At 36.3% G+C, this 22,518-nt stretch overlaps 2 protein-coding genes across 3 annotated transcripts; both read right to left on the reverse strand.

Annotated features, from left to right (window-relative positions):
• Positions 1-926: 926 nt before the first annotated feature.
• Positions 927-12,013, reverse strand: LOC147510536 (uncharacterized). 2 transcript variants are annotated; one of them, XM_086602477.1, is made up of 14 exons: positions 11,752-12,013; positions 11,627-11,682; positions 11,388-11,562; positions 11,213-11,314; positions 9,311-9,382; positions 7,633-7,749; positions 6,588-6,665; positions 5,289-5,351; positions 5,099-5,195; positions 3,519-3,597; positions 3,210-3,421; positions 2,208-2,353; positions 1,887-2,009; positions 927-1,291 (listed from the first exon to the last, which is right to left on the reverse strand). In XM_086602477.1, exons 1-14 carry the CDS (start codon positions 11,830-11,832, stop codon positions 1,139-1,141), a joined length of 1,554 nt encoding a protein of 517 aa, XP_086458603.1. In that variant the 5' UTR covers positions 11,833-12,013; the 3' UTR covers positions 927-1,138. The 2 variants fall into 2 exon arrangements, with proteins under 2 accessions (XP_086458603.1, XP_086458602.1); XM_086602476.1 differs by having other exon boundaries at positions 2,154-2,353; positions 11,752-11,873.
• Positions 12,014-12,929: 916 nt separating this feature from the next.
• Positions 12,930-13,514, reverse strand: LOC147510537 (uncharacterized). Its single transcript, XM_086598170.1, has 2 exons — positions 13,458-13,514; positions 12,930-13,361 (listed from the first exon to the last, which is right to left on the reverse strand). The coding sequence occupies exons 1-2, from the start codon at positions 13,512-13,514 to the stop codon at positions 12,930-12,932; spliced, it is 489 nt and encodes a 162-aa protein (XP_086454296.1).
• Positions 13,515-22,518: the final 9,004 nt, after the last annotated feature.

Genomic DNA, 22,518 nt, shown 5'->3' on the forward strand with positions numbered 1-22,518 from the left:
TTACAAATGGCTCGGATAGAGTACAATGTTATAGACCTGAGACTGGCTTCTAACTTGACAAGCTCAGTACAGCTTTTCTAGTATAAAGAATGATTCGTTGTAAAGATTCCGAATTTTCTGAATTGATTTTGGAACCACATGTGCTTAGAAACAGACTCTTCACGAGTCTTTGAGTTCGGCTTTAGAGATCTGTTAAAGAGATTTACGAGGGACACCAGTACACCAGCCATTTGGTACTCCTACATGGACAACAATTTGAAACGATGTGCTTACACCTTTTGCAGCCTCATGTATCCATCATAAAATCAGATCATCGGGAGTGCAGAGTTCTAACACATAATAAGTACATAACAAGAGCTAAAAGTATCCTAGGGTGGAAATTGGAAAACGAGTTGATGCAAGTGAGATGGTATCTTGGAATATAGAATGCTCAAAATAATTGTATTTGCTAGTGAAGGTCTGTTGCTTTCTACAATTCTACCTAACAAAGGTTTGGGAGGTCAGCAAAACTTGGCTATTTTCCATTGAGGTTACCTTCGGCACAAGTAATCTTATTAGCATGCCAAACGCATATCTAGACATGCCAAATGCAATTTAATTTCTACCTGAGTAACCGTTTCTTTTATAGAAAGGGAAAGGGGTCTATGAATTCACATAGTTTATCAATTTCGATTAACTTAATGCAGAAAAAGGGATTAATTATGGGAGACGTCACTGAAGATCAATTATAAACCATATGCTCTGGGAAGAAATATGGCAATCACAGTAACTTGAAGGTAGGAATTCTTCACCTCTACTAATTTTATTTATTGGTCAGTAAAGAAATAATTTTGTTTGATGAGGCTGCTTAAGTCACTAAATCTGAACATTGAGAGACCAGAACTCACAGCAAGCAAAAGGTATGAAAGAACATGAAGAAAACTTGATTGTGAAAGAAAAAAAAATTCAATTGAATAATTTAGTATATGTAACAAAATAATAACACTACAAAATCAACCCGAAAAATATGGGTTGAAACTGAACAATGAAATCAACCCAGCAAATTTGGGTTGAAGCTGAACAATTAATTTAATGTAAAAATGAGGAAGATAACACTACATTAAAAAAAAATCAAGGTGATGGGGGATGAAATAATTTATCAGATATCAAATTTCTTTGGTTGGCGCCACTGCCAAATACTTCTCGTCAAAAATTTGAGGAATGAAACTTTTGGTGGGGCGCCCTTTTTTCCGTACAGGTGCTTTGCTGCTAAGTCGGAATACTTTGAACCACTTTCCTTTTTTCTTTCGATCTGTATAAAGAAATGATTGATCAGTATGTACTCATGCGCAGAAGCAGTTATCCTACATGTTCTTTATCAACAAAAAGACATGGCCATGAAATCATAATAGAAAGTAGATTAATTGCTGCCCTAAATGCTTTAAGCACGTTTGTTCTTAAGTAGCAGAACTGTCTATCTATAACAGGGTGTCTGGCTTAACCAACACCTAGTGCAGCAAGTTTAGACTATAAACTACAACTCGAGGAAGTTCTCAGTTTCGAGTCTCTTTCCCATGGTATTCGGAAATGCTGGCACAGATCAACAGGCATGGGCCACTTCCACAACCCAGCATTCATGGCCCCATCTAGTGTAGGAAGTTAAAATCTTCATCTACCTGGAAAAAATAAAATAAAATAAAGTCTAGAAGAGCCATCCCCCCACCCCCTCTCAACTGTTTCATTCTATTTGGCTAAAATTAGGTACAAGTAGTCTAATTTTAGTGGCAATACGTTACTCGATATGATGGAAATCACGACATTACACTTTTTTTTTAACAATAAATCATTACGTTATACTAAAATAACATATGTAGAGAAAAAGCACATGTAAAGAAAGAATAGCAAACCTGGCTTATCTTTCCATTTCTCAAGTGGTATTGTACACCTGACCAGTCAATACACTGAGAGAAATGTGAACGTATTGCGGAGATTGGGTATAAGAAGTTGTCAACGAGCATAGAAATAAAAACCTGCAAAAGTAATATCAGTCATGATACATTAGTTTTACCACTTTTATCTACACCGAACCACATATATGAAACATTATTACATTCTTTTCCGCATAAATTTCAAATATGACTGCATTTCAAATACAAGAAACTTTTGAAACTTACAAGTTTCAAAATTTCATCAATTTGACACATAGCCAAGGAACTTTTGAAACTTACAAGTTTCCAATCATAAGAATCAAGAGACATATGTGGTTCCTCTGGAGAAAGCATGTTGCAAAGATGAATTTCCACTCTTGTTAAGTTCCACATTGAAACAAGCTCAACAACAGTACACAGAGACAAGCAACCTGCTAGCACCAGGCCTAACAAAGACAATAAAAGATAAATTAAGCATCATCGCCATTAAATCTTACCATGGTTTTCAAAGTCACAACTCTTTTCTCCCAGATTAGCTTTTATGTAACAACTCATAAAACAAATGTGATCCCTGTCTCTACTTTTCCAAAGCGGCTAGCAGTATGGAACTGGAAGTCGAGCTCAAGATTATTAGTTTTTCGTTGTTGACCAAGGCCATGTAGATATTCCAAGACCAAAACGGCGAAACACTAACCAAAACAAGGGCAATGTCGAACTAGGCAACTAGCGAATATATCATTTATTTTTTGCAACCAAGCCAGCTAAGCTGTAGAAACAATTTTTGCAGCTATTTGACTTTCATTTATTTTTATCCTCTCGTTGATATACTTTTTGTCCTTTTCTAAGGACACTTTTAAAATTCAAGTTGGAAACTATCCAACTCCAGTACCCTTTCTTTTTCGGCTTCTTTCCAAGTTCTTACTTTGGTTCATCTAGACTCCATGTTAATATCCTCTTATTAATATATTTTCTGTTGTCACTTATTTCTCCGTCATAAGGTAAGTCAGTACTAACGTTCTTACAATTTTTGATTGCTAAACAACAATATATCTAGGTAGATATTTATCTTGTGCCTTTTAAATCAATAAACTCAAAGCATGTGCATACACGCCCCCGCAACACACATGCTAGATAATAGGTGTAATCAGTGAGAGGGGGGAGTACTAAGGAGCCTAGTAGACTCTTACCAATAAAAAATGTAGGCGTATAAGTCTGATAGATGGTAGTATCCTGAACAAGAATCCTTCGCACATATTGCCAACAAAATAGAACCTACCTAAAAAAGGAAAGAAATGTGCTCACCACCAGAAGTAATGGTTGTTTCGCCTGACGGATTTTCCTTTAAACCTACTTTAAGTACTGCTGCAATGTGAATCACTGCCATAACGTATGGCGCAACAAATCCCCAGGATAGATAGAAGTGCACTGTAAATAATGCACGGTTCATTATCCAGTTAACTCTTGATATGTATGATTCCAGAACAAATGTTTGCTTCCTCAGGTAATTCCAATACCTACATAAGACCAAAACAAGGTACCAATAACATAGGCATAGCAGGTGCTAAATAATGTAGAGGAAACCCAAACTGGAAAATATCAAAAAATACAAACCTTGAGAAACTAAGATCACTTGCAAGGGGGTGGGGAAAGACAGCAACTGGCGGTGATGTAATGAGCCTCTTATGCACCCCTGTATATAGGGGATTGCACCTCTTATCAGGGTCCAGGGAGTATATACGTACATAATATTTAGTTGAGAGAAGCAAGGATAGTGCTGATTCACTATTCTGCTAATCAATTTGCACTAAAGTAATATAACTTGTTAAAAACCGGTCAAGGGGTTCACAGGCCTACGGGTCAAGCCTTCCAGTGTTGGGCACAAGACAATTTAAGGGTTTCAAAAACAAAGTTGTAACTATCAGAAAGAAAAAAGAGACAGGTGAGGATGAAGAGAAACAAAGGTTGCCTAGAAAAGACATGACAGCTAAAACAAATGATGTTCATAAGTGCTAGATTGTTATTGTAGAACAAATGTGGCTGTATTAACAAACTCCACAGAAGAGAAGCGTTCTACCATGACAAGAAATGGAGAACAAAGTGGAAGAAGCCCTGTTGCCCACCCGTTTGAATGTGTATCCCCGACGTTGAAACCTTTACCTTTAGAACACAAAAATCAAAGGAGGCCCAAAGCATGGTGGGTAACAAAGCTACTGGTATTTGGAGACTTAATTTATTCCACTATAATATTCAGGGAACAGAAGGATCGTCCAAACTTGCATAATGTCTTAGGCCATAATCTGCCCCTTTCCCAATTAAAATCAGTTATCTCGTACTTGTCTTTTATAGGCAAGCTAGTTAAAAACACTAACCATGTTTGCTACGTAGTATGTCAACTATCATTTAACAAACTTAGAAATATTGAGTACACCAATTTTAAAATATAGTGATATACTATACTTTTTCAGCATAGAGCAAAATATCGTGATATATGAAGATATTTTAAGGAATGGGATGACATGATCTAGGGTCAGCAAGGCAATATTCCAGTCCAATGGAGTGTCTGTTTTGACAAATGCCCAAGATTCAGCCACCGACTTGTACCAAAGTAGCATATTTGACTATGCATTTTTATTGTAAACGTAAGAAAAACAGAGCATATATGAGAAAACAAAAAAAAAAAAAATGTGTGAAACTAAATATACCATGAGTATTGGGCAAAAATGAGTTTTTTCTTTATATTAGAAAAAAATTATACTGTTTGCTTATAAATCTGAACAAAGCATCAAATTATGAATATAATTCATTCAAAGGATAAAAACTGTTTCCTAATTCCAACAGCTAGGTAGAGAATTCAAACTAAGATTTCTACTGAACTTAAAACAGTTTGGCCTACGATGTTTTGAGCTCACAATGATGAGACATTGCATCTGACACCCACCCTCCTCTTTGTCTGAGTGACAACAGCTTGTGGATCTAAAACTAAATTCAATCTCTTAGACGAGATAGATCTTGTGATAACTGGAATTTTAATTGCATTTTAAATTTCACTGTTAAACTGGAAGATGCTGAATAGTGTTAAATGGATCCCCTCCCTCCTCCCCAAAAAAAATAACTAGCATGTACTGCTTCAGAGATACCCACTGGTCACGAATACTCATTCAGCTTACCAGTCGAAAACATAGAAAACGTACCTGCTAATGCTGCAAGGGTCATATCATCAGAATATCCACCATCTCGAAGTCCAGTTACCACACCGTATCGGTCATTTCTGAAATCATCAGCATGCATCTGAAAACAGAAACAAAAGAGTATGAATAATTAACAATCAGTATACTTTACTTAGATACGAAGATGGAAGTAAAAAGAGAAGAGAGATCTTACCATCATGCATCCTCCCCACAAAAAGAATGTTCTTCCACCGGTAGCAAATCCCATTGAGCAAGGCTGAAAATATAATCCAATACTATGAGAAGTGCAGAACAAATTAATAAGAGAAAACGGGAAGTTAGCATGGCAAACACTAGACCCACATTGTAAGATTAATCATATTATATGATTTTTAGTGCTTAATTGAATGACTGGTCAGCAACAAGGAATGGAACGACACAGATCTTACATTACATTCTTCTCTCATCAGCTCCCCCATGAGCACAAGATACAAAAAATGCTCAATATGTGTGAGTTTCGACATAAATAAATTGGAAAAGAGTAGAGTTACATAAGAGACTACAGAATACAGAACAGTAGTTCCATCAAAAGCTACAGATTCTGTGGCCATAGCACTGAGTTTCTGGGTAAGATTAATTAAACTTTGAGTGACACTCAGGCTTTCTCTTAAATGTATTGTCCGTTAACAGACATGTTATATAGTGTCTTGAGCAGCTTATATAGTGTCTTGCACAGCTTATATAGTGTCGTATATAAGCTGCCCATGAACAAGTTAATAAGCGTAAATTAAAAAGTTGTTCAAGATACTATATAAGCCGCCCCACAAACATGCTATGAAGCACCAATACGTCCCTAAGGGTGAAGTATCCGTGTCTGATACGTGTCCGACACGGATATGCCCCGATACGCGTCCGATACACGATTTGGAGTATCCGATTTTATAATTAATTTTTAATTTCCGACACGCGGGGGACATTAATCTCTCACACATACAAGAAATTTTTTTGGAACTTCAACAAAAAAAAACAAGTGAAATAAAATCCAAGTTAAGAAGAGATGCAAGAGAAGAAAGATGAAGTGAATCCAAATTATACATGTAAGTTGTTGTTTAATGTATTTGAATTGGTCATTTTATGAAGTAGAATTGCCATTTTAATTTGAATTTGGTGAAAAATGCTCAATTATATAATATTTATATATATATTATTCAAACATGTCCATGACGTATCTGTGTCCTATATTTTTGAAAAATGCCGTGTCTGCGTATCCGTGTCATATCGTATCCGTGTCGCGTATCGGTATCTATGCTTCCTAGCAAACATGTATGTCCGTTAACGGACATGTCCGTTTAAGAGAAAGCCTGAAGATAACCCGTCATTTTCTCCATCCTCATCAAAAAAAAATTCCAAGCAATGCTTTATACAGAAAATGGAACAAGCACACCTCAAAAGAAACAGTAGATGTTCTAGATTAAACTTCAGTAAAGATGTAGACAAGGTTATAGTGACATACCATATGATATTCGTAAATGCAGTAACTTCCTAAACTTCCAGAAGGCAAATCAAGAGGATACCCAGTTTGAATAAATATCTGCATAAAATTACAGATCCAAATAAAAAAAAGGGAACAATTGGCCTAAAAATGAGTCATATCATATATTTGCAGAGAAACACAACAATAATTATGGAAACCAATAATTACTAACTTCATTCTTACTGGTTGAAATCCTTTCTAAAACGTTTCCCCTAAACACTACAAGAAGTCAATAATAGTCACTTATAAAGTTATAAGTACAACAATTTAGGATGAGATGTGCAGGAAAATTCAGTCTGAGGAAAAGAATGTGATCCTCTTATATGCAAGAAATGGATGCATGTATACCCATGCTGTTCTTCAACTTATTAAGCTGGGTCTCTATTTTTACGCAATAAGATCATGTTATGTGGAAAAACACGTCATACTACAAAGCCTATTAAAGTAAGATAAGTTAATATGTAATTATTTTTCTAATAATCGATAAAAAAAACACATTACAGTGTAAGTAATCTTACTTTTAAAGGCATTCTAGTATGTGAGGGAAAAGACGTAACTTGAGGGAAAAACATATTAGATTTCAACTAACACTTTAAAAAGCTTTTTTACTTGAAATGTAATATATGCAGATATTTAATGAGGAAACAAACCAGAACTTTCTAGGATATAACGAGATAAGTATGACAGATGAGATGTTAAGATAATGCACGTTTGATTCACATATAATCAGGGGTAACCCTTGTATCACTAGTTAATCTATATACAAGAAAGCGGAAGTCAAGTTTGAGAGAATTCTTCAGCATTATTATACACACGCGACCCATACATAACCAAAACTAAATTTCTCAAGTTCGTCTCCTATCCCCACTATCTCTTATCTGTAAACCCTAATATGATTCATGACATGGTAAAGGGTAACTAATCCAGTCCTAAACGAAACAAGGTTTCAATTCTAGGAAAAGACAGGAGTCACATGACAAAGTAGTGCAATACAAGTATAACAAATAAAGTATCAAACCCATACATTAGGATTTTTTTCCATCTCAGCAGTAAGGGCACCAACGGTTCCAGGATGCAGCCTAACATCATCATCGAGAAACAACACATACTTGGTGTCTTTATGCATCTTCTCCACACCAATCTGTTAAAAGCAATACGGCGATGAAAAACATTATCTATCTGCCAATCAATCATTACAAAAGAGACCTATATGATCTAAATAAAATTTAAGGAGTAACTACAAAGCAACTATAACAGTAGCATTTTATCGAATGGAACCCATACGATCAGATCGATACCCCTCTACATTGTCTATTCAGTTTGTGAACTCTCCCAGATAAATTGGTCTTTTTAATAGGCATAGAATGAGGAGCGAACTCTAGGTGGAGTATTTTTTTTTCTTTTTGCTCGGTAACTCTAGGTGGCGTATGGGTTCCATAAAAACATCAAACTTCAAATGTTCAGAGTCTTGTGCAATACTACCAATTAATAATTTGATTCCTGCAATATTAAATATATCCTATGCAATATATCAAATTTTCTTTCTCCTTTTATAAGTATCTGTATGATACACTATTAAATAAATGTATCTCTTTTTGATATATATTTTACACATAAAGTGAGATCCCCAATCTTATAGTCCACGTCATACTTTTATCATAAGAATATATGTGTAAATTATTTGAAACATTAGCAAGTCCAGAAAGGGAAGAGGAAGCAGCTTTGGGCCCAAACTGTCCATGTGTTCTGGGTCTCATGGAGGACTCTGATTAACCTGATCTTAAGAAACTGGCGACTCTGTGGTTATAGCTGTCAAAGCCACTATCAAATAATGAACCTAGAGGTCATATTTTGAGGAGTTTGTACTTCAGATGGGATCTTTAGTAGGGAGTTAAAAACAAACATTTGTCTTTGTCCATTGTTCTTTTTTTTACTCTATCCAACGTAACATCGACATTTCCTATTTTCAAAAAATAATCCATTGGTCTGAGAAACAGGTGTCCTATACACTAACACGCACTGATGCAGACGATTGGAAGTTAGATTCTCTAACCCCTAGATGAAGCAGAGGAAGAAGAAGAAACATGGAGAGATGGAAAACGAAATTTTTAATCCTTCCCTTAGTTACATATATATAAGAAGAGACACGAAGAAAGGAGAATGTGTGAAATATAATTAGAAGCATCTTAAAACATCATAGTATTAACACAGCCCTGTGCCCACATCCAAGTGCTTTGAAGATGCCATGTCGGACACTTCGTACTCGTTTCCCACATCCAAGTGTCAATGTTACTTAAACTTTGTCATTAAGCTTCTCCCTCACCCTCTTGTAAAATATCAGTAGTATTTTCTTGCGATCAATAAAAGTTTTATTTATTGAAAAGAAACTAAAGAAACAAAACGCACTATCTTTTGGACACCATTACCAAACAAGTGTAACAGTGCCCATGTCAATAAAGGGCTCATGCATAAGCCAATAAATTAACATCATTGCTAGTAAGATTGCTTCTACTAGAATTAGATGCTAATAATCCCATTTTAGAAATGGAAAAAACGGTCACGTATCATATTACATTTCCCACTGTAAAATGACATGAAAATTTCATGAATTAATTTAACGGTTTACCAGAAAAAGCAGGTCCTCCTTTTTGCATATATAAAAATAAAAAAGACAGGCAAGAAGGTATGGGCACTTTACATACTAACTGATTGTGAATTTTCTGGCTACATGTTGTCGAAAGCCCAGCTACAACAATCTTCGTATCAATGTTATCCTGCAAATAAGAATAACCAATCAGGATCAAACATCAGTTAGCATAACTCTAAATACGACAGAGTACAGAACAAGCTGGAGCATAACACATCGCTCATGAGAAAACCAGGGGGGACAAGATGTAACTTAGAACTTCCATTTGAAGCCACAAATACATAAATAAACACCCATTAAAAAATAACAAATGCTCACACAGATTAAAACGATGTCAATTGTTTTCAACCATCTGTAATCCCAATTTATTTGTTGAGGTGATCAGGTGAACACCACGATATCCCCTTCAATCATTCAATCTCAGCAGTAAGATATCTTCTCACAAAAGTTTGGCTTTCCTTCCAATCCGTCCTGATTAATTAAATAGACTGGCAGTCGCCAACATCAGTAGCTCCAGCATGTGCTTATATTTCTTCAACATGCCCCATGCCTCCATCACAGGTATACATGTTTTGACACATGCTTCCATGCTGGTGTGCCAATGACTTCCCATGAAATTGACCAATATATGTAATTTCTGACACTAGGAGGTGAGCTTCTGGTACGTGTTTACAAAACTCTAGAGATATGCTGGAGTACCTAGGGAATGCCGTGTGCCTCATGCATAGAATGACCTGCCTTAGGTCAGAAAATTAAAAGGTGACATGCTTTACTCTCTGACAAATCTACGTTACCTCTCCTCTATACATACAAATTGATTTTGCCATTTTTGTTCTTTGTCCTTAACATACTATGTATTTAGACGCTATGCTGCAGAGTGGAAAATTAAATCCAAACCCTAAGCTCCATGATTCTTCGCTCCATATAATTCAACCCCCTTGTTCCCCTTGTTTTCACCCATAGTCAAATGAACATCGTAATGCGCCACCAGTTGAGGCTCAATTTTCCACGTAACAGTATTCTCAAATTGAGATGATCTTAACGAAATTTACACTTCCACTCACGAAAACTTCTATGTAATACATTTTGACAAAAAAACAAAGTCCATCGCCTTTTCAGGTACTAATTTATATTATTCAGTGCATTTATACATCTTGAGGGTTGTGAAGAACTAAACTTCTGACCTACAATTGATAGTAATCAAATGGCACATATGATGTGCTAAAAAGTTTCAGATAAGGTGTACATTGTTAAATTGTCAATTTCTCCACAAGCTCGAACTTATGTGAAGGGTCAATTCTATTAATATATTAGAGGCTCATATATGTCAACACTCCCCCTCAGCGAGACACGCTGGAAATCTACAAGTTGAAGGATTGGGTATCTTCACCTGGTAGGAGTTGAACCCGAGACCTCTCAGAAACCAGTGGTTCTAATACCATGTTAAATTGTCAATTTCTCCATAAGCTCGAACTTTATGTGAATGGTCAATTCTATTAATATATTAAAGGCTCATATATGTCAACATACATATAATCTTTGCAGTAATTTAGTTCGTCTAATTTGTTGTTTGTGCACCGTAAGAACACAATTAATCTAGCGTGTCATTTAAAGAGGAACCTAAAAAAGTGTGTGCACTAGTAAACAAGAAGCTTCGGTCACAAATTGACAATTAAATAGAAAAACAAAACCTAAAGTCTTGAGCAAAAAAAGAAGAAAAATTCTGCAGTAAAGCAATCAAATAAAGTTTGTAGATTTCGTCTATTTATTTGTAGTACTCAATGATCCGATAGATATTAAGAATGAAAATATAAAGTTAAAAGTAAAACCGCGGAGCGTACTAAAATTGCAACAAAAAGAAGACGGCAAAGTCACAACAGAATAGCATTCCACCTAATACAAATATTTCCATAGCATTAGAGATGCAGGAGGCTCAGATGATGGATGAGATATTTACCTGAAAGTTTGATATCAAAAGGGAAACAGCATGGTATGCAGGGTCCTCAGTACTTTCAACCACAAAAAGAAACTCTAGTGGCCCGCCATACAGAGATGTTATCTGCATATAATTAATAATAAACTGAAGGATTGGGTAAATTAATTAACAAGGAGAAATGGAAGTGCATTCTGACCTGACTTGTCCAGTTCTGCAAATTGTGTTCCCCGAAACCCTTAAGTGGCATGACAACAGATACCCGTGGCAACCGAGACTGAGATGAATGTTCCAGGTCATTGATATCTTGACAGAGGAATGCCAAACTGTTGCCACCTTTCATACTAGTTTTGATTCGCCTAATCTCTCTATTTCTGTGAGAATTATTATTGTAAGTCATCTTAACCGAAAATAGATTTAAAAGACAAAACAAAGTACCTGACATAAGCAGCTAATGCCCATCCGGTAGCAAGAAGCAAGCAGATTAAACACCCCTACAGAAAACGACGTTTGTCAGATCCAAAATAACAGAGAATGTAATGAAGATGAGTCATCGAACAAACCTGGATCTGAATATAAATAGCAAGAGGAGTTAAACAAGCTTTACTGGCAGAGACGAGAAACGATTCCAGATAACCTGCCATCGTAATATATTTATTTCTTCTTGTTTTCTGGGCTTTTCCATTATTGGGCTTTATAAAGAATCCATTTTATTTAAAAGAAAACAAATCTATATCCATCGTAACACTATATATACAACATGACACAGCAAGAGAGAGGGAGTGACCGTTTAATAATATTAGGTTTATTAGTAAAAAACCGTTAGGGGGTGTTTGGATCCTATTTATTTATTAAAAGACAAAAACATTTTTTGAAAAAAATAAATCTCCACAAAAAAAAATATTTTTCATCCATCGTTGGTCCACTATATAATTACAACAAAACTGACACAGCAAAGAAATGAACTCCCTGATGTTTTAGACCGTTTTAATAATAAAATATAGGTTTATTTTGATAAAATAGTAAAAAAAGTCACCGTTGTTTATTGAAAAACTGTTTTTCATGTTTTTCACTATGTTTTTAAGACATACAAAACTTGGGGTTTATATTCGAATATACTTGTTTCTCGTAGATTTTTTGCTGTCAACGTCTGTATAAAATAGCACGTTCGTTGAGTATATACCAAAAAGTGTTGTTGTTTTATACAAAGTCAAACGCTCCTGTTATCTCAATGCCGTGTTAGACATGTGTACTTAGAAAGTAGCTGTAGAAATATATATATACTAGAAATTAACCCGTGGCTACGCCACTCGAGTTATCAAAAAATATCCAAAAAACAAATTCCTCTATCTAGCAAGAAATAAACATCAAAGCTCAAAAGTTACAAAATACACCTTCTCTCAAACGAAAGCAGGACTTCAGAATACACGATATTAGTTGTGTAGTTTGAAGAATCAGGAGGGAGGATGACACTGATTCGTTTTGAAGAAGTGCATCTTGATAACGCCACATATAGTTGACCATGGCTAAACACCTGGTTTCGCAAATCAATACCAACGTTCTTAACAGATTGCCCTTGTGATTTGTTTATCGTCATTGCAAACAACAATCAAATTGGAAACTATCGTCTGGTCATTTGAAATGGTATTTCATTGGTCGAAGGCGTTAATGATATTCTCGGGATAATGCGTACATTCTCTACTTTTTCTCCAGTTAAGATTAGAACTTGCACCATGTGTGGCTATGTGCACACAATCATCAAGCGCGTGCCGTTACAAAGTCCATCTGTTGACGCTATATTTCTCAGCAACATTACTGGGCATCCCTTCTTGAAAGTAAGCTTGAATGGAGGCAACCCAGAAGGATCGAGTGAGTTCAAGCACTCTGTCGGATAGCTATTTGCGTTACCACTATCAACAACATTGGCAGCGCCTAACTTGTCAGCACCTAAGCAAACAATTTCTTCCCCAGGAAACATATCTAGTGCAATATCATTTATAGTGCTAACGTCATCGTTGCGTGTTGAAAGAATAGTCCGCTCGGTCAAATAATTTTGGTCAGCTTCATATTGCCCATTTAGATCGGGATATACATTATTTAGCAAGTCATGAAGATGGCTACAATTTTGAATATCTGGCGGCAATTGAACACTTTCTTCTGGTTTCATTCCAACCTGAAAATTTCAAATGAGAGCATATGAGATGGTGGTACGTGTATAATTTAAAATGGTCGACAAAAGCATTATTTTTTTCAATAAATTAAGTAATACCTCCATCAAGAAATTGGATAACAACACGTTCTCTGGCAAGTCACTGTCTAATCTCATATTTTGCACCAAAGATAAAACATTGACGTGTTTCCAGAGCAAAGACCTTCTCAGTGATGTACCTACAATATCCTCACGTTCACCTTGTGGGTATTAATCGCGGCAAGATTTGTCGGAAGTCACCGCCTAGAACAACAGTGATTCCACCAAATGGTCTTTCATTGTTACAAACATCCCAGAGTGAACGGTCGATTGCTTCAATACAAAACCTATGCTGCATCGATACTTCATCCCAAATTATCAGTTTTGTTTCTTTAAACAGACCTGCTTGGAGCGAATCCTTTTTGAAGCTGCACATAGAGTTCTCCAAAACATCAAAAGGAATAGAAAAAGTTGAATGAGCTATTCTACCACCATCTAATAAAAGCGACGCAATACCAAATGAGGCAACTGCAATCACAATATGTCCTAGATGACGACATTTAGCTACAATCGTATTATACCACAAATGTCTTTCCCCGTACTGAACTCCATTTAAGAAGAAAATTCCCCCTGCATTTTGCAAGACTGAATCAACCACGGTATCAAACGCATGGCGTTGCTCATTGTTAAGACGATCAATATTACGGTTGATTTGTTCATCTTGTTAATCAAACTGGAGTTGGCGTTGCTCCCAAATTAGTCTATTTTCAGTCCCTTTGTTCCATTTTTTAAGTGGTCGGGGCATCGGGGGAAAGTATTTTAGAGTTTTGTTTTTAGATTCCATGAGGAACTGCTCCAATAGATGCAACCTGTAATCTGTCACCTACAGGAAAATTGTGTATTAATAATGTAATATAGGCTACATGAAGGAGGCATTAATATAATATATGTCACCTACTCTTTTGATGGATTAGGAATGTTGAAGATAGTTCGTAATTTGTGCGCCAAGTCGTCGCATATACTTGTTGAGAATCTATCCCACAATAGATGCGGTTACACTGGGTTGCATTCCAATAGAATAATGTCGAACAATCTCCTTAGCTGATATCAAGTATTCATTATCGCCGCTTCTTTTAAACAATGTATCCACTCTCCATCATCTTCAAGAAGTCCACGTGCAACACACGCAGCCTTGAATGTTGGATGAGGAATACCTTCAAATTTGCGTAGATCCTCAAATGATGTTGGGCCCTTTACGATGGTCAATAGTAGACGCAAGTAAAACCTCTCTCCCTCGTTGGGCTTGGCAAAATACATCCTGCCAATAGCATAACCACTACTTCTTTTAGTCCATACCTTTTCTGTTTTTTGCTAAACAAAGTGCTCAGGGAATTCTTGGTAAGTATAGGCCCGAGCATCTGGATTTGAAGCATAAGAGTTGAAGAATGAAGTGAGACTCGACTTTTGTCATTTCGCCCTCTCAAGAATATTCTCCATCGGTTCCTTAGGGTTAAACACAACATGATGCATACCTGACAACAAATCATAACTTAACAGTATGACATTCCAGTATAACTTAATAGTATATTGATGAAATTTGTTTAATCAAGTGTTAAATACCTGGCAAGTGAAGAGATAACCTTACAACAGTTGGAAACTCTTCATGTAAGGAAAACCCAAATAGCTGCCAATCTGCTTCTGGTGGTCCAATATATCTGGCATCAATGTACTGTTTAATCTCATTTTCGCCGTCCAACACTATTGTTGTTCTGTCATTGCCCTTGTAGATGTACTTATGGATGTACTTAACACATTGCAATCCACCACACACTTCGACATTAATGTGACAATTAAACATCCTCACCAACTGTGGATTATATGGGACAACGTTCCTATTATCAACCTCTTTGTCTTTCACCATATAGACACGTCCCGTGTTGCGACGCATATAAAGTGGATAACCGTCTTTTTGTATGGCTGTAAACTCACGTGGAAAATGCTTTGTGCACTTGCCATTTTCCATACACGGTGAGTTCATATTTTTAACACCACACGGTCCATGGATCATGCATACAACTCTTTATTGTATCAAAGAGCAAAGGATCCATATCTGGGTTGGGAAATTCTGCAGATATAATTCGATCAATTTGGGTTGTGGTACGAATTTTATTTTCATGCTTGAGGAAAAAGAGTGCATGCATGTGCGGGAGGCCACGCTTCTGAAATTCAATGGTGTACACATGAGCTACTTCACAGCCAAACACATTTTTCTTCTTGATAAATTTCATTAAAGCTCTTCTCTTCAGTTCAAAAACACAGGCAAGAACATCAGGTCGATCAAACGCATTTTGGTTCTCCAAAAGCGCTTCTTGCACTTCTGGCCAGTAAGGATTAGCCGTCATCGTAAGAAATATATCTGGATGCTTATTGTAACGTGTTATAGACATCGAGTCTTGAAAGATCTCATACATGTACCTTGAACTTCCAATGAATGATGATGGCAAAATAAACCACTGACCAACCTTATCAGGATCCGTACCCTCAGCTAAATCTGTTAAACTCATGTACACTTCAGCACGAAGATCCTTTTGGTAGGTATAATGATAGTATAGCCGATTTTGCTCAGTAGAAGTTAAGCCCAAGCATCACACAAAAACTCCTGAAATAATTTTCCACTACGGAGTATTGCTGAATATTCAGTATGATGTTCAAACAAACGATATGCATAGAACACCATCTGAGTCAATCGCCTCGAATCGCCGTCATTGACATCATAAAGTTTCATTTCGGTTGACCATCCAAGCTCATCCTGAGGGAAAAACAAAGGATAATGCAGGGGTAGATAAGTGGGATTACATTCATCAATCCGCTTCAGTGCATTGCCTGATCTATAATGAAGAATGATATCTCTTGTGCTTTTGATTTCAGTTCCATCCCCAAATATAACAACTGTAATTTCATTTGCTAAAGGAAGATTGTATCGCCGTCGGTCAGTAGATGTATTATAATGGAGATAAGATGCCATGTCATTTTCCTCAACTGCGCGAGCACTCAATATATCATATGCTTGACAAAAAATTTCAGCAAATCTATTACAATCCGACAGTGTACTCTGAATGACATATAAAACATCACGTCTCAATTCTGGATTTCGGCGATGACGCACATCAAGGGCACTGGCTAGGTCATAAACATAGAGTTGAGCATAAGTCAGATCTTTCTCAGGTTCTGGTAGTAACGATCCAATTTGATGACGTAATTCACCATGAACGGTGAATGGAATAGGATCGCTACCACTGAATATTCGGTCATCCGGTTAACAACCGAGACTAGTAAATGCATTAGCCAAGTTATACTGACGAAGATGTTATCTAAATGACTTGGCTTTGGCATCACTACCATCATATAGATCTTGAATCGTAGGAGGCAATGGACTAAGTAGAGGAAGACTGACTTTTCCTTGTTTGCAACACATCCCGAAAAAGGGTCTTTTGATTGATGTATTTGCTAGCCTTTCATCTTTCCAGTGCAGAGCTTTACAAAAGGAGCATTCCACATCCATCTTTCCAAGATAACGGTGGACATTGTTGTGCATATTAGTAAGTTCTTCCATATTGACACCAGCGGTAAGAGGTTGAAAATAATCATCCGCTTCCATTTCACTTTGGGTGTCATTAACATGCATGTAGGAAAAAAAATTCTAATGAGTTAGGAATGGAATTTTTTTTTTACTGAAAACAATGCTATAGAAAACACAATGAAATTCAACTTACATATATGAAGACATTGATACTGGAATATTATGAAGGTCTACTTATAAGTTCCTTCTAGTTCGCTTGTTCATTCTACAACTTATGCGCTCTTTTTCTCTTCTATTGTGTTAGGCCAACTTGCATCGAGAAGTCTAAGAAGGTGTATAAGCATTGGTTGGACTAACACTAAGATCATCCACTTCCATTTCGTTTTGGGTGTCGCTAACATGTAGAAAAAAAATTTCATAATGGGGAATGAAAATATTTTTGACTGAAAACAATGTTATAGAAAACACACAAAGAAATGAAACTTACATATGGGAAGACATGGACACAGGCATATTTTGAAGGTCTGCTTCTAAGTTTCTTCTTATTCGTTTGCTGCTTCTACCACTTATGAGTTCTCTTTCTCTTCTATTGCGTTGGGCCAATTTGCGCCCTTCTACCACTTATGAGTTCTATTTCTCTTCTATTGCGTTGGGCCAATTTGCGCCGAGAAGGCTGAGAGGGTGTAAAAACATTAGTCGGACTAACATTAAGAGTGGATTGTGGAGGAGTAACTACAACCTCATTTTGCACAGGAGGTGATTGGACTTGATGGCCTTCATTTCCTTATTTTTCCAAAACCTACATTTTATATTTGATAAAACATAACCATCAGAAGGCAGTAAACAACCACCGCATATAATGAACGTATATATGTTACATACCTTCTTAGCAAGGGTAGCAAGCACATGGTCAATGATCCGTTGTTTATGCTCACATACTCAATTTATATAATCCAATTCTCTTTGTTGCATGATGCAAGTACATGATAAGGCGCATAAAAAATTAAATGACAACATTGTCAAATTAACAAAGGAGTTTTTCTTTGTTACAAAATTTAAAAGTTTGAAATAATGTAAGAATCAAACATAACCAAACTGTGAAAAATGAACTTCAAATACCTTAACAGATGCAGTAGGCATAGTACAAAATATCAGGATATGAGTATTTATCGATACTCAATTTTTGGATATGTATCGTGGATATATCTCTCTCTTTGGGGATATTTGACATTGTTTCACATGCAAATATCGTGGATATATCCAAAATATCGTAGATATATTCAAAATATCGATAAATATCGTAGATATTGTGGATATTTCTTGATATATCATGATACATTATTTATATTTATTTGAAATATAATGGTAAATATTAAATAAAATTGTTATATATACAAAATATCGCTAAATATCTCTAAATATCGCAAAATATCCCCAAATATCACAAATATCATCAAAATATCGTTGATATTTGCAGTCGTATATATCTCTAAACATATCGTGATATTTATATATCTTTCTCTGAAATCTGGATAGATATCCCCAAATATCGCGATATATCGAGATATTTTGTACTATGACAGTAGGTTCATTGGTAGATTTAGGTGGTGCGTCGATAACAGAAACATCAAATGCACTTGCAGGTGGTGCCTTATCCATGGCTGATAATCAAACATTGATAAGGAAATTGCAGCAAATAAATGAAAGTAGTATACAACTATGATCAGGAACAACTATTAAGGGAGGTTCGGAGTCGTGTAAAATGCAACCATGTCACCAGTACCTCCAATTAGAGTTATCGACTTTTGTATAATTAAAATATAAAGAGTTTCGATCCACTGGAACTTCTACCAAAGCTACACGTAAAAGAGGCAAAGAAAGGCTCACGACATAATGCTGGTAATCCATCTGACTATGTATGGTTAAAGTCTAACTCTTTCAACTGGGGTATTTGCTAATACATGTGAATCAAACATGAGCAAGCTACTCTTCTCTCACGGTTTGATTCCTGCAGTTTCTCTTGGTGAACAATGCAGAGGCCCCACTGAGTCAGGTTTTTAAAGTGGAGAGAAAGGAGCCAAAGAAGCAGAGACAGACAATATTGCAGCCAAAAGAAAATAAAGATTGGCAACTCTTCTGAACTGTTCAAAAAGTGCCTTTGGAAGAAAGGTTACAAAGTTGTACCTAGTGGTGGATATAGAGTTTTTTTTATATCTGTATGGGTGTTGTTTATGTAAAAGAGACTCATTACAGAAAACCACTCTAGTGAACCCAGGTCCACCTAGTTGTGTTGAAGGAATTGTACCTGGTCTTAAGCATGAAAATGAGAATAGTTAGCTCCATCTAACCTTTCTTTTACTCGGCTTTCCTATAATCACTTGTTAGGCTCAAATGAAATGATTGTTGTTTACAATCTGTATTGTGCTCTATATCCCTCTGATTGTTTATGTTTCCCTTATTACTTCCCAAGTTCCTAACTCTTGGTGTTTTTAATATAGAAACTTCCAAAGTTCCTTTTTGTACTTGGTTAGTTGGATCAAGCAGGCCTTTCGAAACCATTTGTAACCCATAGAGTTTATTATGTTACTAAAAGCTATATAACCACATTGGAATTTCCAAAACATCTTATACAATGAACATGTCAATCACTAATTAATATATATCTATACAGTTAAAAAAAAAACGCGTAATACCATTTGACTAAGTTCTGTCACACACTTCTTCCTTTATGCAGTTTGGCCCTTGCTTGTCTATGACCAGTGAGCTTAAATTTATTCTAGGTATTTGAGTGTTTCTATCGGCTATATATTTACTATGAAGTGGTGATGTTGAAACTCCTTGGTGTGTTTTTAAAATATTTGGTTTATATTTACCTTAAAAACTATCATGATAACTAATTATCTTGGGGATGACATGGTTTTGACGCATCTAGTGATAGAAGTTAAAAGACGCACAACAAAGGAACATTTTGCAAGGGAAGAACCCAATAATCTATACTAAAAAACATTTATTTATAATTATATTTAAACTTTTACTGCTGGTAAAGTGGCAATTTGTAAACACTCTACACTCAGTAAGTAGGTTGACTTAAGGGTCTGTTTGAGTAGTACCTAGTTCCAATGCATTGCCTGCTGAGATCTTGGCATAGAACCTTGCTTACTTCTCCTACTTTAACGAATCCTTTCTTTATCAATTCAGCCAACTGCAATATTGAAGCCAGGAGAGTCTACTCAGCAATTCTATGCGTCAAGTGTTATAAAATAAAGTCCATCTTAATTAGTGGCAGCATGCACATAGAATATACGAAACAACTCAAAAACACCTAAAGATTGAAAAAAGGAGTGTGACAATATTGAAGCCATGTGATGGCTAAAGATTACCAGATGCAATATAAGCGGAATTACTTTCGGCCTAAATTACAGGAATATCTGGTTGAATAATTCATACGTTAAAAATTATGGCTTACTATTTATATAGCGTTGGATCAATCAGTATCTTTGAGTAGTAGTAGTTTCCTAATTGGAATCAACTTAGATTAGATATAATTTAATACTAAAAGATAAAAGATAAAATTGTTTTTATCTTTTATCCTTTATATCTTTAAAGTAAATAGGACTCCCAAAAATACTTTCTCTCCGACCACTCGATATAACAGCATAAAAAATCTTTGAGTAGTAGTAGTTTCCTAATTGGAATCAACTTAGATTAGATATAATTTAATACTAAAAGATAAAAGATAAAATTGTTTTATCCTTTATATCTTTAAAGTAAATAGGACTCTTTAGTTTACCGTAGGATCGTCCCAAAAATGCTTTCTCCCCGACTGCTCGATATAACAGTATAAAAAACCAAACTGCTTTATTTTTATATATATATATATATATATATATAAACATAATGAGAATTGTATGATGCGACACCAGTACCCTGTATCAATGTGTTCGAACACGTGAGTTACCAAACAAATACTAGAACACGTGAAACTCGATTCGCGTAATAAGTAGTGGCTAAACTGTTAAAAGGCAACGAAGGAACTCTCGCACAATGGAAAGCAGTTTCTTTTCCCTCTCTTTCCCTAAACTTTAAACTTCAAATTTCAAATCACTACTACTTCTGTTGTTAGACTGCTATTACAATTCATCACTCTATCTCTATTCTCCTTTCTATCCTAGAGTATTACTCTTCTGGGGGCTGTTTTTAATTTTGGTATTTACTTTTGGTTTGGCTGGATCTTTTAGTCCTTTTTTCGTAGATCTCCCCCTTAGTTCTTCTTCAACCCTTCTTCTCTCTCTCGCCTCCTGGGGCCAACATGGAACCTTTGATAGGAGATTCATCTAGTAGGATGGAGACTAGTGACCCACCAAATTCTAAAATAGAAAAACTGCAAATTGAAATGCATAACGTATTCTGCTCCAAGGAAAAACGAGTGATTGATATTGGATGCAAGAATGAGGATGCCAATGCAGAGGGACAAAACACTTTGCTGGGTAAGTTGTTTGGAGGAAAAACCATACCACTCCAAGCTCTTGCAGATTAGCTGCATCGATACTGGCAAACGAGTGGCAACACTAAGATAGAATCTTTATCAAAAGGCTTGTACAAGATGGTGTTCGAGAACCCTGTGGAATACAACCATGTAAGAAAGAATGGACCCTGGATGATCCAAGGGTTCATTATCTCGATGAAAAAATGGAAGCCCTCTGAGCTAACAAACGAGGAATAGAAGTTTGATATGGTGGCTTTCTGGGTTCAGATATATGGGCTCCCTAGCTAGTAATAGGATAAATGAAAAAAATGTTAATAAGGTGGGGCTGAGTCTGGGTAAAGTCAAGGCTGTTGATTTGCTGTGCTCACCGGAGTTCAACAAACCGGTGGCAAGGGTTAGAGTGAGGATGGATATCAAGGAAAGGCTTCTCAAAAGCATAGATCTTAGAACGGAATTGGGGAAAACTTTCCCAGTCACCTTTAAATATGAGAAGCAGGACATTTTTTGTTACTTCTGTGGATGTATTGGGCATGATATTCACTACTGTTACCAACGAAAAAAGTTTATTATGGACATGAGAAGGTATGGAGGTTCGCCCAAAGATGTCAAGAACAATTTCTCCTCTATGATGAGAGCAAATGTGTTCTATAATGGGGTGGCAAGTTCAAGCCCTGTGTCAGTTACGTTCTCTGGTACACCAAAAAAACTGAGGTTTGATCAGATTCCAGCCAAGAATAGAGGCTTACCGGTGAGACGGAATTGGAGTGGGGCTGGGCTGCTGACAACACCGACAAGGAGAACACATGATGGTAAACTAGCTGACGTCAGACTTGTGATTTCTGAGGAGAGAGAACCAGGCTTGAAAGTGATCAGAATGGCTATCTCTGAAACCTATGTGTCGGGGTCAGTGACCGTTATTGTACCTGATTTGGGGGGCCCATCTCTCTCTGAAATGGGACATGGGTCAGGTCTGGATATCCAAGCTCAAGAGGAACAAGATATAGCAATGGGCCTCCAAAAAAAGACAAGACTTTTTGATGGGGCCTTGATAGTCTGGCACCCGGACAGAGATGGGT

Source organism: Coptis chinensis, chromosome 3 (genome assembly GCF_015680905.1).
Source record: "Coptis chinensis isolate HL-2020 chromosome 3, ASM1568090v1, whole genome shotgun sequence".
Taxonomy (NCBI): Eukaryota; Viridiplantae; Streptophyta; class Magnoliopsida; order Ranunculales; family Ranunculaceae; genus Coptis; species Coptis chinensis.

What these genes read in the sequence shown, in the direction of transcription:
- LOC147510536 (XM_086602476.1), bottom strand. Translation starts at nt 11,832, where the DNA reads ATGGCAGGTTATCTGGAATCGTTTCTCGTCTCTGCCAGTAAAGCTTGT. An exon ending in TTTTGATATCAAACTTTCAG is followed by an intron (nt 9,383 to 11,212) that starts GTAAATATCTCA and finishes TCTTATTTGCAG; the next exon opens with GATAACATTGATACGAAGAT. An exon ending in AGTGATCTTAGTTTCTCAAG is followed by an intron (nt 3,422 to 3,518) that starts GTTTGTATTTTT and finishes GGTCTTATGTAG; the next exon opens with GTATTGGAATTACCTGAGGA.
- LOC147510537 (XM_086598170.1), bottom strand. Translation starts at nt 13,514, where the DNA reads ATGAGATTAGACAGTGACTTGCCAGAGAACGTGTTGTTATCCAATTTC. An exon ending in TATCCAATTTCTTGATGGAG is followed by an intron (nt 13,362 to 13,457) that starts GTATTACTTAAT and finishes TGAAATTTTCAG; the next exon opens with GTTGGAATGAAACCAGAAGA.